The sequence below is a fragment of the Diadema antillarum genome, unplaced genomic scaffold (assembly GCF_040938485.1).
Source record: "Diadema antillarum isolate AM-2024a unplaced genomic scaffold, OU_Dant_1.0 scf00000126, whole genome shotgun sequence".
NCBI lineage: Eukaryota > Metazoa > Echinodermata > Echinoidea > Diadematoida > Diadematidae > Diadema > Diadema antillarum.
Window position 1 is genome coordinate 1,459,758 of NW_027271015.1, and position 13,791 is coordinate 1,473,548.

The following is a 13,791-nucleotide window of genomic DNA, read 5'->3' on the forward strand; positions in this document are numbered from 1 at the left end:
AGGCAAAAAACAAACAAACAAACAAACAAACAAACAAACAAACAATGAAATCATACTTTATCCTCATATGGCACGTACTGAGGTGATATCAAGCACCGCATGTATTTCAAAATGTTTTATGACTAGAACAAAAATGGCACAAACATACCGATGAAAAAGTGTTTCTATCCATGAGAGTTTCAGAAAAAGGGAATTTTTTTCTTTCTTTTCAAACAAAGAGACATTTGAAAGAACATGTAAGAGTATGAAAAGTGTAATTCATGGCCGGATGCCGAATTTCGATGTCACTGTTCATATCGTGTTAGAACGATTCCAGTTTTCTTTTTCTTTCATGAATAATCAGGAATAGGATTTAATGGAACTCGCTGCGCAAAGACACTCATCGTGTTTGAGAAGTGATAAATGTTTATTTTGTTTGAGAAAAAAAAAATCAGTTAGATGCATCAATCCCATTCTGGCAAAATTGCGCTCTCCACAGGTCTTCGCTCCGCAAAATGTGAAAATTACTATTTTTATGCAGCGCTGGGAAAATACACTAACTCTTGCTCTGTAAAACAAGTGCATTTCCTATTGACATGTGATTTTCCTCGCAGTTAGGTAATAAAAACACGTTGACATATTTTCCTCATAGTAATAAGTCTATGCTTACCGACATACGAGTGTTCTAACAACGATAAAGGTTCACGTGGCGGAACGTTCTTCTGTCCATCTCCCAAAGTCAATCACGTCGTCGGACAATGAAATTAATAATTTTCCTACAGCTATGAAAAAAAATCCACCCTTTCCTTGTAATACTGCTGTAGGCCTACTTCCACTCCTACATCCTGGATGACCCTGCTACTAAGTATATCTTTGCCCGAGATCGTGTGCTAGTATTAGTGACCCTATTAACCGAATTTCACCCGAGGACGGACTAATGATATTTACTTATATCACCTGTGAATAAGAACGTGTTGTAGAACTTGCCAAGCACATCTCCAATGACTTTCTATCTCTCCGTGAGGAACATTTCAAGCTTGCATAGGCTTGTTCGCTAGTCCATGTTCTTCCATGTCCTCCAAAAGTATGGAGAGAAGAGGACACTCATCTCCTTAATTATTCAGAGTTCTCCGGTCACACTGTTCATGAAACAGTCCGTATCGCTTTCGATCTCAAAATCGCGATTTGAGTTTTACAAATGGACCATCGCAAGCCGCAAACTTTATCCCCTTGGTCCAATGAAGCCTCTTTACCGCGACGTGGTGTACTTGGTGACTGCCTTGGTGCCCTCCGAGACGGCGTGCTTGGCCAGCTCTCCCGGGAGGAGAAGACGGACTGCAGTCTGGACCTAGAGTGAATACAGCAGAAAAACGTGAGCATGAAATTATTAATCAAGGAACAAATTTCATTAACCAATTCAACAATAAATTCACAAAAAGCAGTATGGGTTCCGAAATAGTACTACTGACGCGCCGCAATAATTTTGTAATCCAATCTAAAGTATCATCTTGTAACCGCTCAAAAGAATGACTACGAACCACCCTGGAAAACAACACAAAACAGAAAGAGAGAGAGAGGGGGAGAGAAAAGAAAAAAAAAAGAAATCAAAACAGGCAAATTATTCTTTCGCATTGTGAAAATGAATCGTGGTTCAGACACTGCTCATGCTGAAGTGGACAAAATCTCTTATGGAGATCATACGTATGAAGGTGATGACATGCTTCACGGTTGGCAGCTCTACTTCACAGCTCTATCCTCTGCTGGTACTGACAGTGATACTCTTCATGATGACTCTGAGTGCAGGCAAAGTATGGAGTGCAGTTCTTCTCGAGATCTTTCTAGTGCCCTAGGATTGGAATCTTGCAGCAGTATCCATCTTACGTCAGTAGATATTGATGAAGCTATCAAGCGACTCGAGACGGGTTAGGCGGCTGGTGCTGATAATGTTTCTGCAGAGCATCTTAAGCATCTGGGTGAGATTTCTCGTCGACTCATTCTTGCCCTGTACAATGCCATCTTGCGTCATGCACACTGCCCCAAAACATTCAAGGAAGGGCTCATACTCCCTCTACATAAAGGGAAAGGGAAAGACCCACACGATCCACGGAACTATAGAGGCATAACTTTGACATCGTTTCTGTCCTATGTAAGCTCCTTGAGCTGTCTCTTAAGCCTCATATTGAACGTTAGCTCTATATTAGCAACATCCCAGATGAACTTCAGTTTGGATTTAGGAAAGGATTCTCTTGCTCTCTCACATCCATTTCACTCGAGCTTGTTATTGAATTGAATACCATTCGTAAACAACCAACATACTTAGCTCTTTTCGATGCGGAAAAGGCTTTCGACACTGTCTGGCATAGGGGTCTTTTTTGTAAGCTGAAGTCTTCGAAGCTAGAACCGTGTATTCTGGATATGTTGCAATCAATGTACAACGGCTTAGAAAGCAAAGTATTCTGCAAGGGTAAGGTCAGCAACCCGATCCCTGTCACCCAAGGTGTAAGACAAGGCGGGGTCTTGTCTCCATTACTCTACACTACATTCGTTGATGACTTGATAAAGGAGCTAAGAGAGAAGAATCTTGGATGCTCAATAGACAGCCGTTTCTCGGGTGTGGTAGTTCTTGCTGATGATGTAGCGCTCATCGCTAACTCTCCAGATCAGCTGCAACAGATGTTAGAGGTCACCTTCAACTACGCGGAGTATTGGCATTACAAAATTAATCCCTCCAAAAGTGCAGTGATTGCTATCAACAATGCTAAGCAACCTACGAGATCATCTTGGTGTGTCGGATTCATTGTTGAGGAGAAATCCAGTCATCCTCATCTTGGGGTCATTAAATCAGGCTCACGGTATGAGCCTACAGACAACATCATTGGAACTGGTCTCCGTACTTTTTATGCCTTGACTGGCTCTGGAGCTTATACGGGAGGGCTTATTCCTACACTTGTATCCCAGTTATGGAGGATTTTTTGTATCCCGAGAATGTTGCATGGCTCATCGACCACTAAATTCACAAAATTGATGCTGCAGAAGTTGGATGGGGCACAGTCCCATCTCTTCAAGCAAGTAGGCCTACTTGGAGTGCCAAAATCAGCTGCTGACGAGATAGTCTATCTGCTCACCAACCTCTTGCCTCTCTCTGCCCAGATAGATCTTGGACAGATTGTTGCTTCTAGGCCAACTCGCCAGCTTTGACCATAGCCGTTATGAGTTCAGAACATTTTTAGCCGCTCTCAAAGCTCGTACACCTACGGTTCAAGTCCTACAAGAGACTGTGTTGAAATATCATCTTCCAGATCTGCATAGCATTGTCTCTACACCACTCCCGTACTCAACTTGGAAGAGGTTCTTATCTAACAAGTTTTAAAAAAATCCCTGGAGCAGAATTAAGACATGAAAACCGTGTTTGTCAACTCGGATATCTACAAGTGAAATAAATGTGATGCTCCGTTAACTTGGGACCACAAGCAGTTTAATATCATGCTTGAGAGATCAGTTTCTTTTCACAGGATAATTTTTCTTTTTAAATGATGTTTATTACATTGTCGATATGTAGCTGCACAATCCTGACTCCAGTAATGTAAGAGACACTCAGACAGTCATTCCAATTGGACATCATTGCCGGATAGGTCAGAAGAGTTCTCGAGGTGGAATCTTCAACCGTGTACGCGCTTTGCTGATTAGATTGTCCGACTGTAATAACTACGCAGTACCATTTACCAAACACCAAAAGTTATCCCAAATTTTGCCATTTTATGATTGGGCACAGACATAACTTTTATGGAAATAACTGCTAAAACTCTGCTGCACCTCTGCGTGAGCAGCTGAAAACATTGGATGGCACACCCTTAACGAAAGCAAACACCGTTTAACTAAGTCAATTCTCCCCATAAAGAACGATACCATCTAAAACAAGGTTTTAAAAGACTAATTGAACTGAGGAGGAGCACTCGGTATATTGAATTATATGCAAATTTTTAATAATGCTCATTAAGAATAGTCAGATTAATTTTACACCAGATTACCAACCTTTGAACAGTCCGAAAAAAGAGAGGCAAAGCCGAGTGTTTCGGAATAACAGTATAATGTTACCAATGCGTAATGTGCATTATTGTTTTACAGAAATGGTGATATATTCTTAGGGCCTAATTCCGCATCCATTTTCGCACGACAGCACTATAGCTCCAATCAATGCCCCCAGAGCAATGCAGCCGAGCGCATTTGTTTGTTATAGGTGGGCCTACCGGTCATTGGTTTACCAACACCCAGTTAAAAGTAAATTGGGTCTTTATGGGTAAAATAAAAAATGAATAAATAGAAGACTGGTCACATGAGAGTCCCCACTTAACCATTCGATTAGGATCCATATCAACTTTAATAAAACACTCTGTCCTCTCAAATGAGAGACCCCGAGTTCGAATCCTTCTTGATGCGTACCACGTTTGGCAAGTTGCGCAACCCATCTGACCCAGATATGAACATAGGTACCTTGTAATATTGGCGCAAAAACAATGGCACGATTATACTCGGGAGGAGCAGGGAAAACACACCTGATGAGGCTGCCAAGGGCAAAATGTCTTGTCATAACAGTCAATAGTAGTTTTCCAAAATTCAACGATTCGTCGACTGGTTCGAAGAGTTCCAAGTAACTCGCTACTTTCGAGCACCGGATCTATATACATTGCACCCTGAATTCGATTCATTAGAAGCTCCGATTTTTTATTGGAGGTTGCTATTTCTTGATGGGGCGGCGGGGTTAATGGGGCGATAGTAATAGACGGAAGAGATGCTCACCTCGCGACTGCTAATGGTGTTCTTCTTGTTGTACTGTGCCAGGCGAGAAGACTCGGAGGCGATACGCTCGAAGATGTCATTCACAAAGCTGTTCATGATCGACATGGCCTTACTGGAGATGCCGGTATCGGGATGGACCTGTCACAGTCGAATAAAGGAAATGTCATTCAGTTCACTTTAACACGGCGCAGACTCACTCCGTTAAGGCTAAAAAAGAAAAGTAATATCCCCACAAAACAAAAACGAAACAAAAACAAAAACACGGAAACGCACACTAACACGCACAAACACACACAAATCCTGCAAACACTATAGCAATCGACTTGCTCCAACTTGCTTCAACTTATGCTGCGTTTACACCATGTTCCCGGCAACCACGGCACCCACGTTTCAGGCCACCGTAGACAAAACGGGATGGACGTGAAACAACGCAGTGAGACGGGATAGGCAAACGTGACAGGCCGTGATTGCCGTGGATGCCGTGTCAGATTTTTAAACTGTCAAAAAATTACCTTGACAGTCCCATTGCAACTGAGGATTCTTGTATGCCGTGATAAAACCTGGTGAACGCATGCAATGAAACACCAGAATATTACACGAATCTTTTGCAAATGTTTGAACAATATCATTTTTTCATGACATGTATACTTTGTACTATGTTTTGATTTCTGTTGATTGGAAATTTGTACTATGTTTTTTTATTTTCGTTGAATGGAAATAAACTATGATTGAATTGAATTGAAACACGACGGAACGTAATAGGCCGTAACAAAACGAGTAGCGGGACGCGACGGAAAATAGTAATAGTCTAGTCTGACTAGACGCCGTAAGAACAGCGTCTGAAAGCTATTATGTCCACCGAGGCAACGGCTGGAACAAACAAGACCAGAATGCAAAGTGGGGAAAACATGAGAATGTCTCATCTACCCACGGCTCACTCCGTTTCTGACAAATAGGGCTGCCGTGGCCGACGGGAACATGATGTAAACGCAGCTTTATGGAATTCTTTTCCGAGCGGTCCGTTGGACTCCGGTGGAAGGAATGCGCCTGATGTCTCTTTACGGTATGATACTGAAAAAGCGCATATTCAATGGACTTTGAGACAAAGATGCGATATAATTATCTTGTTCTTATGGCATCTTCGTCTTGCGATTTTTGATGCTGTACACCCGTGTCCACATGGCAAATTCCCCATTTTTTTGAATTATCAACAAATCAATACTTTCTACCCCGAAGTTGGGAAGCAAGTAAAATCATCTTGAAATTGCGCAACTCTCGTTTCCGTGCGCCATTCATTGCAGTACGTTTTTTTAACTAACACGTGAGGGTTTGTGAGATATGGCTTTGCTTTTAAATCGAAGGAGTCGGGCTAGTCAAACATTAACATAACTATCCAGACACGTATATCACCAAATGCAGAGTATACATTCATTAGCGAGACTTGGCGATTTGTTCAGATTTTCTGCGTATCGGTGTTTATTGCCGCCATACCTGTTTCAGGACTTTGTAGATGTAGATATTGTAGGATTCCATACGGCGACGCCTCCTCTTCTTTCCCGCGGACACAGCGGACGCCAGAGCCTTCGCCTTCCCGGCTTTCTTCTCACCCTTGCTTACTGCACCCTTTGGCGCCATTATATCAAACTGTCAGGAGGAAAATTTCATCGACATGCACATTACGTACAAAATGTACGATAACTTAGTACTTATCCCTTATAATCTCGATTATTTTGCAGATATAGATTTATACAAGTATCAATTCTTAAACAAAAGCTGCCAGATTTCTCTTTTTCATGTAAAAGGCTCTAACCTGACGAAGACTCTGACAATGTACAAAGACGATTACACATTTCACGTTTACACCCCCCCCCCCCCATTACTAATGTAGCTACAGGGATGAAGCACACCTGAAATCTCGGGGGTAGATTCTGCATAAGCGTGCAACGATTCTGATAATGTTGTAACGATAATTGTCCCGTGAAAGAAAACATCGAAAGTTGCAAAACAGGGGAAACAGAGTTCAGAAATATACTAGACATTACATGGGTATAGAACTGAGTTATTATTATTTTTTTTTTTTGCGGAGTTGGTCACTGCCATAATTTCATACAATGCATCCAAGTAAAGGACCAAAAACGGTTCAACATATTATTATGGAAGCTCAGTCGCGTCGGTAGTTACACACAGATTAAAGATAACATCCAATATTGATTTATTCTTCTTTCGAATACCTGCAAAACCTGCTAGAGGGGATCACGTGGCTTAAGTAAGACTCCTAGGCAAACGTGGCAGACCATGTTCGCTGATTGAACAGTGGAACAAACACGTGGATGATCAGAATACCCCCTGGTTACTGTAAGTTTGTCATGGTCATTACGGATTTTGTTGGAACCCGATCTAAACATAGACATTATGATGCACGATACATTTACAGGTGAACAAAAAAGAAAAAAAAAAGAATGAGCGGACATGAGAATTAACAATAAATCTATAAACTAGATCTATGTCTAGTCTAGTCTAGTCTAAAAAGCAAGTCAAATCTCTCAACATTCACTGAAGATCAGTTTTCACGCTCCGAAAAGTAAAATAGAAATGTCTAGAAAGTTATTACCTTTAAGAAATGAACCCACGAAGATGAAAAGACGAATCGGATTCAGAATAATCAGCTTCTCTAACGTTAAAGAGATGTGGAAGTGTCCGTCGTTAAACCGAAGTGGAAGGATACTAGTACTCAAATCTGGGGCAGAGCTTGGCAGTGGCTTCGCGGCAAGTGACTCAAAGAATCAAATTCCCGCCCAAACGCAGTTCGTCTGACACCGTTCACAACTGTTCAGCTGTAACATGTAAATTAGACGATACCAATAGAGCCAAAAGGGGGAGTTTTTGATTTCCACAGCCAGAAGTCGATTTCCATACACACATTTTTTCTCTAGATATGACATAGAAGCAAGCTTGCTTTGTGTGCAATATTGTCAAGTAAGGATTTAAACAATTAAGCACGAAATACTGCTAATTATGTATTTCAATCAGCTGTATGTGTATTATCTATCAATATCGGTGCTTTCATTGCTATATAGAAGACATGAAGCCACCATGACTGACGTGGTAGGACCCAAGTTGAATCGCATTGTTTTCTTCCAAGCATGCTCATAGTCGGCACCTTGGAATTTCTTGAAGGTCATTATCTGAGCTTGCATACGTAATGAGCAGATATTCAGACTGTTGGATAAGTCTCCCCGCAGACAGAATAACAAGCTATTCAGTCCAGCTGTCTCTACATACCACATTTCTATGCCTGGAATTTGTTTTACATGCATAATCTGTTGTTATGTCAGATAAGCTATTGACAAGTCTTTTCCAAGCTCAGGACACACCTGTGACTGAAAGTTGTTGGATTTTGTACATGACTACAGCTAAATTTACTTGCATCTTTTTGATTGTCCGTTTCATTTGAAGCGATGAACACGCTGGGAAGGCTGCGTTCACATAGAAGTATACTATTCGGGTATTCTTGCTCGTTTTCGAGGGCACGCGAATAGCTTGAATCGAACGATATACTCTCTAAAAAAATCGAGTGAAAATATTCACTCTTGAAAGAGCGAATACAAAAAAGAGTGCATTTAGAGTGAAATTGGAGTGAATTTTGAGTGAAAATGTTCATTTTCACTCATTTTGGAGTGACCTCAGGGATCACTCGAAGATTTTGTAGTGATCCCTGAGGTCACTCTAAAACGAGTCTAAAAATGAACATTTTCACTCAAAATTCACTCTAATTTCACTCTAAATTCACTCTTTTTTGTATTCACTCTTTTAGGAGTGAATATTTTCACTCGATTTTTTTAGAGAGTAGGATTTCCTAACACCGGTTCGCATAAGAGGGCACTATTCGAAAGTACCGAATAGCATAGAATAGTATAGCATAGTGGGAATCGAGCTTGTTCGATTTTCTTGCGGCGTATACCGTCTCTCGTTTATGAAATAATGACAATTTTGGTCTGGATTTGCCCTTTAGCAAAAATAAGCATGTAGACTGACATTCTGATGCAGTTTAGAAATTGTTAATAAAATTTGCTGGGATATAGGAGGAAGAAATCCTCACGGGATGGTGAGTTGACGGTGCGGGTGATGGTGTACGGCTGCGTTCACATAGAAGTATTCGGTATTCGGTATTCGCTATTCGCTATTCGCTATTCGCTATTCGCTATTCGCTATTCGCTATTCGGGCACCCAGTACACCATCACCCGCACCGTCAACTCCTATCGTTCGATTCAAGCTATTCGCGTGCCCTCGAAAACGAGCCCCGAATACCCGAATAGTATACTTCTATGTGAACGTAGCCTTAGGAACTGACACATTCATACTTTCAAGGAACTATCATAATAAAACCAAAGATTTAATGCTGAACACTTTGCCTGAAAATACTGCTTTTGAGATTATGTTCCCTTCTTATATGGATGTACTGTGTCAACTCGTTATTCAAAATCATTTTTATGTGCTCCTGCCCTTCAATCATTTTCAATTGTTGATTAAAACGGTATGAAAATGTTTGCACGTAATGTAGAGGTACCATCAATTAGATGGTAATGTTAATGTTAATGCTAATGCTAATACAATCAATTGACAATGATAATAATTAATAATAATAATAATAATATCATTATTATTATTATTATTATTACTATTACTACTACTACTACTACTACTACTACTATTACTACTATTATTCATTAGTATGATCATCTTTATGTATGATAGTCTCTTCAGTGTAGCCACTGCTCTACCACGCTGGACTCTGCCATGATTATTACCTTATAAATAGCGTTGCCTTAGACCCATTTATACACCTTGGTCGAGGGACAAATATTGTGTCCAAGGACGTAGACGCTTGCAGGATTCGAACTCGGGACACCCCACTGACAGTCAAGACTCCTATCCACTATGCCACGGTGCCCCACCTGTAACACATAGGCCCTAATCAACGTTAGCTTGCAAGGTCATAGCAGGAAGAAAGAAGTTACAGTTATACTCTGGTTGCCAGAGCTGAAGCTTGTTTACCGTCCGCCCAATGTTTTTCAAAGGTTTTACCCTATTTCAAGGGTGTTCAATCCGAATCTGGATGTTACAACTTTTGCAGCCTCGGTGATTTTGAGATATTCAAGGTAGCACCTAAAATGGCCACCAAAAATCTTGAATTTCTCAGAACCCTCAAGGAGGCAAGAGTTCCGTCAACCAGATTCGGATTCAGCACCCTCGAAATAGGGTAATATCATAAAGTTATTTCAAATTTATTCACCATTAGCCAGGAAATACCATCAACCAGGAAATACTTAACATCGAAATTTCAGTCTTGGTGACCATTTTGGACATCTCGCAAACCTTTGGAATGCAAAAATTGCTTCAACCAGATTCGGATTCAGCCCCCTCGAAAAAAAGTGCTAAAAAATCAATTCATTTTCATTTTTTTCATTCACAAGGAAATACTAACATTAAAATGCCATCAATTTTGGGCGGTCGTTTATCTATATTTCAAGACCCTTTGCGGGGGCAATAGTTAGCATCATTCAGATTCGGGTTTAGCATCCTTGAAATAGGGTAATACATCAAATCTTTTCAATATTCACCATTTATGTAAGAAAAAAATGAGAATTTAGATTTTTGACTGCGATCTGAATGTCTCAAAATCCATGGGAATGCAGGAGTTGCACCATCTACATTCGGATTCAGACTCCTGAAATAGTTTTAATTATTTCTCTTCAATTTTTCTCCATTAATTCAGAAATAATACGAATTTCAGATTTCGACAACCATACGCCGCATGGCGGACATTTCCACAGCCACATTATACACAGGGGCACACGCACACGCGCGCAGGCTGTGCTTTTACATTGTCTCTCATCTCAAGCAATTGAGCTCGAAAGTATCTTACTCTGAAGGATCAGCAGAACGATTCTCAGGTGTCTTTGAATAGCGACGTTTATTCATTCGAAAATAGATATACCAATTCAATACAAACGTTGTCATGGTTGTAATATACACCATTAATCATCAATTCATGTATACAATGAAGAACATGAACAGAATACACCGAAAGTCCGTGCACACGTTATACATAACAAAATAATTATACAGTATTCAAGAACCCAGTTCTTACGTAAAGCTCACGGCAAGTTTGAGCAGAAGTAATCAGTTTAGATACCTCTCCAATTCAGGTTTTTTTATCGTTTCGGACATCGAATGTGGAGGCCAGGACTTAAGAGACGTCCGCCCATCGTCCGTAACATTTTAGCCAAGCGTTTTTCTTGTGACAAAATACAGCAATAACATGGAGTCCCGCTTCTAACTTTCAGTGGGCAAGACACACAGGAAAGGAGTTAACTTGAGAGATACCTGACAAAAAGAGATCAAAAAAAGAAGCAAACAAACAAACGAGCTCCATGGGGATCTCGCGCTCACCAGAGTATCGCAAGTTCATCTTCACGCATTTTGCAAACTTATTACCTGATTACCTGAATACATAGCAAACTGGATTGGGGAGGGGGGGGGGGGGGCTTTGAGGCCCTCCACGTATCCCTTTGTATATTATATCACACTGGTAAAGATACATCTGGCAATTACACTGCGTAGTTTAAAAAAATGACTATGAAGTTTTAAAAAAGTAACAATGTAATAAGTTGCCCCAATACACTGTTTCTGTAATTTAAGACAATCTATGGATGTTGCTTTCCCTACAGCCTAGCAACGAAGTATTTCTTTCACCTGCTCCCACCTATTAAGTTCCATAGGCAGGAATTCATCTTATTGTTGCAAAGTATAAGGGCAAGCCTCCTGGATGCTTTGTGGTTGTTAAGGGCAACTTTTGTGCACAAAACATGCATAAAATCTGAATACATTTCTGATCTAACACCCCGGTCTCCGCCCGATCTGCTATAAACAAACTTGAAACACCAGCCACCAAATTAGTTATAGCACTAACTTATAGCTTATTCCTTCTGGTTCTGGAGAAGAAGATTAGTAGAGATGTCTTAAATTTGAGGCCTTTGCCTCCCCCCTTCCAGGGGCATTGTGCCCCATGCGGGGCCCAAGTATGGGAATGTGCCCATTTGCGCAGATACATCTTCTATCAGCCTTGATAACGATAATAATCCCTGCAAAGTTTGGTGAAAACCGGACAATGCATTTCGAAGAGGAAGATGAAAATGGGAGATTAGCACCAACTTGGCTCCCCCTCCGGCCCATCTCCCGATCTGCCTTGAGCAGACTTAAAAAACAACAGTCACTAATCTAACTTACTCATAACACAAACTTAGCTTATTACTTAATTTTTGGAAGATCTGTAAACATTCCTTACTGTGGAGGTTTTGTCTGTCCCCTTCCCCTGGCTGTGCCTCAGGGGGCCCCAGGATGAGGAATGGTGCCCATTTGTTCAAATATCGTTTCTATCACCCAAGCGAAAACACCCGCCAAGTTTGGTGAAAATTTGATTATGTATTTTAAAGAAGAAAAATGAAAACGTAAAACTTATGCCTCCATTTATCCCCCCCCCCCTACTCAAGGGGGCACCCCTGGATCCGCCGTGAACAAACTTGAAACTACAGCCATCATTGTAATTACTCAAATCACTCACTCAGCCCCATTGCGTTTGGTTCTGAAGAAGATTTTAAGTTTCCTTAATTTGGAAATGTTTATACCTCCTCTTTCACGCTAAATTTGTGAAAATCCGTCACGGGGTTTTCAAGAAGAAGAGGAAAATGCAAAATATTTATGCACGACGCAGGACGGACGCCGGGCAATGAATGATCGCAATAGTTCACTTGAGCTAATAAAATGATACAAAGGGAGAAACATCACAGGACTAAAGTCAGTACGTTACTAGATATACAGCTCATATCATGAACTCATCAAAATATACCTGTTGGTCTTAAGGACTATATACGACTGTCCGTAATGTTCTTTCAGCAATTTTCACTCAGTAAAGCGCCATCTCTTCAAAATGTTCCTCAAAGGAACAAGTTTTGTGACTACCCATCAAACAATAATGTGATGAAAGGTATTTGTCAAATATTTCAGATCCAACTTTTGAGCAGGGGATATCCGAACTTTTGGTTAAAAAAATGCTTTAACAAAAAACGGGGAAAAAAATCAAAAACAAAAACCACAAGGAAACTCATGATTTTATGAGAGTTCCCCCCTTCCCCTCTCCAAAATGGAGGGGGGGGGGGGGGGAGCGCCGTATAGGGGAAAGAGAGTTGTATATCACTGACAAGAGGGCAGAGAAATCGAACACACACCGGCCTATTTCAGCTGCAACATGGAATGCATCTTTGCATTACTATATACATGTATGTATAGCTGCCAAAAATAGTAAGGAGCTGCAAAGCAGCTTCTCAAACAAATCGTATGACTGAGAATAAGAATGACTCAAATTTTAAAAGCAAAGATAAGATATCTAACCAAAGCAGCTTCTCAAACAAATTGTATGACTGAGAATAAGAATGACTCAAATTTTAAAAGCAAAGATAAGATATCTAACCAAAGCAGCTTCTCAAACAAATCGTATGACTAAGAATAAGAATGACTCAAACTCTAAAATCATAGATAAGATATCTAACTTGGTTTGAAATGTCCCGCACTTTTAGTTGAACATGTGTCTTGTATACGAACGAAATGATCCAACGGAAAGCCATCATAATTAATGATACAATACTTTCCTGTGAAGAAAATATACATTATTTTTATATTCTCTGTTGAATTACAGAATAACACGTTGTTGCACGTAAAAAATAAAAAGTGATATACAACATGAATACAATAAAATGCAATGGTATCTCACGACATTATAGAAAGTAAGCTCATGAACCTTAAAAAAGGATAATAATAAAAAACAACAACAACCCGAAAGTCCCCTAGTCTTCAACTATATAGTAGTTACTAGCGTCTCACCGCCTCCCGCACCTCACGACCTCATACATTTAGTTCATGAATCTTAAATGATATATAAAAAGAAAAATAGCAAG

The 13,791-nt window shown here is 40.4% G+C and overlaps 1 protein-coding gene across 1 annotated transcript; it reads right to left on the reverse strand.

Annotated features, from left to right (window-relative positions):
• Positions 1–648: 648 nt before the first annotated feature.
• LOC139720296 (late histone H2B.L4-like) lies at positions 649–6,411 on the reverse strand. Its single transcript, XM_071631658.1, has 3 exons — positions 6,268–6,411; positions 4,777–4,914; positions 649–1,327 (listed from the first exon to the last, which is right to left on the reverse strand). The coding sequence occupies exons 1-3, from the start codon at positions 6,409–6,411 to the stop codon at positions 1,229–1,231; spliced, it is 381 nt and encodes a 126-aa protein (XP_071487759.1). The 3' UTR covers positions 649–1,228.
• Between the last annotated feature and the right edge of the window lie 7,380 nt (positions 6,412–13,791).

What these genes read in the sequence shown, in the direction of transcription:
- LOC139720296 (XM_071631658.1), bottom strand. Translation starts at nt 6,411, where the DNA reads ATGGCGCCAAAGGGTGCAGTAAGCAAGGGTGAGAAGAAAGCCGGGAAG. An exon ending in TCTACAAAGTCCTGAAACAG is followed by an intron (nt 4,915 to 6,267) that starts GTATGGCGGCAA and finishes CGACTGTGACAG; the next exon opens with GTCCATCCCGATACCGGCAT. An exon ending in ACACCATTAGCAGTCGCGAG is followed by an intron (nt 1,328 to 4,776) that starts GTGAGCATCTCT and finishes TATTCACTCTAG; the next exon opens with GTCCAGACTGCAGTCCGTCT.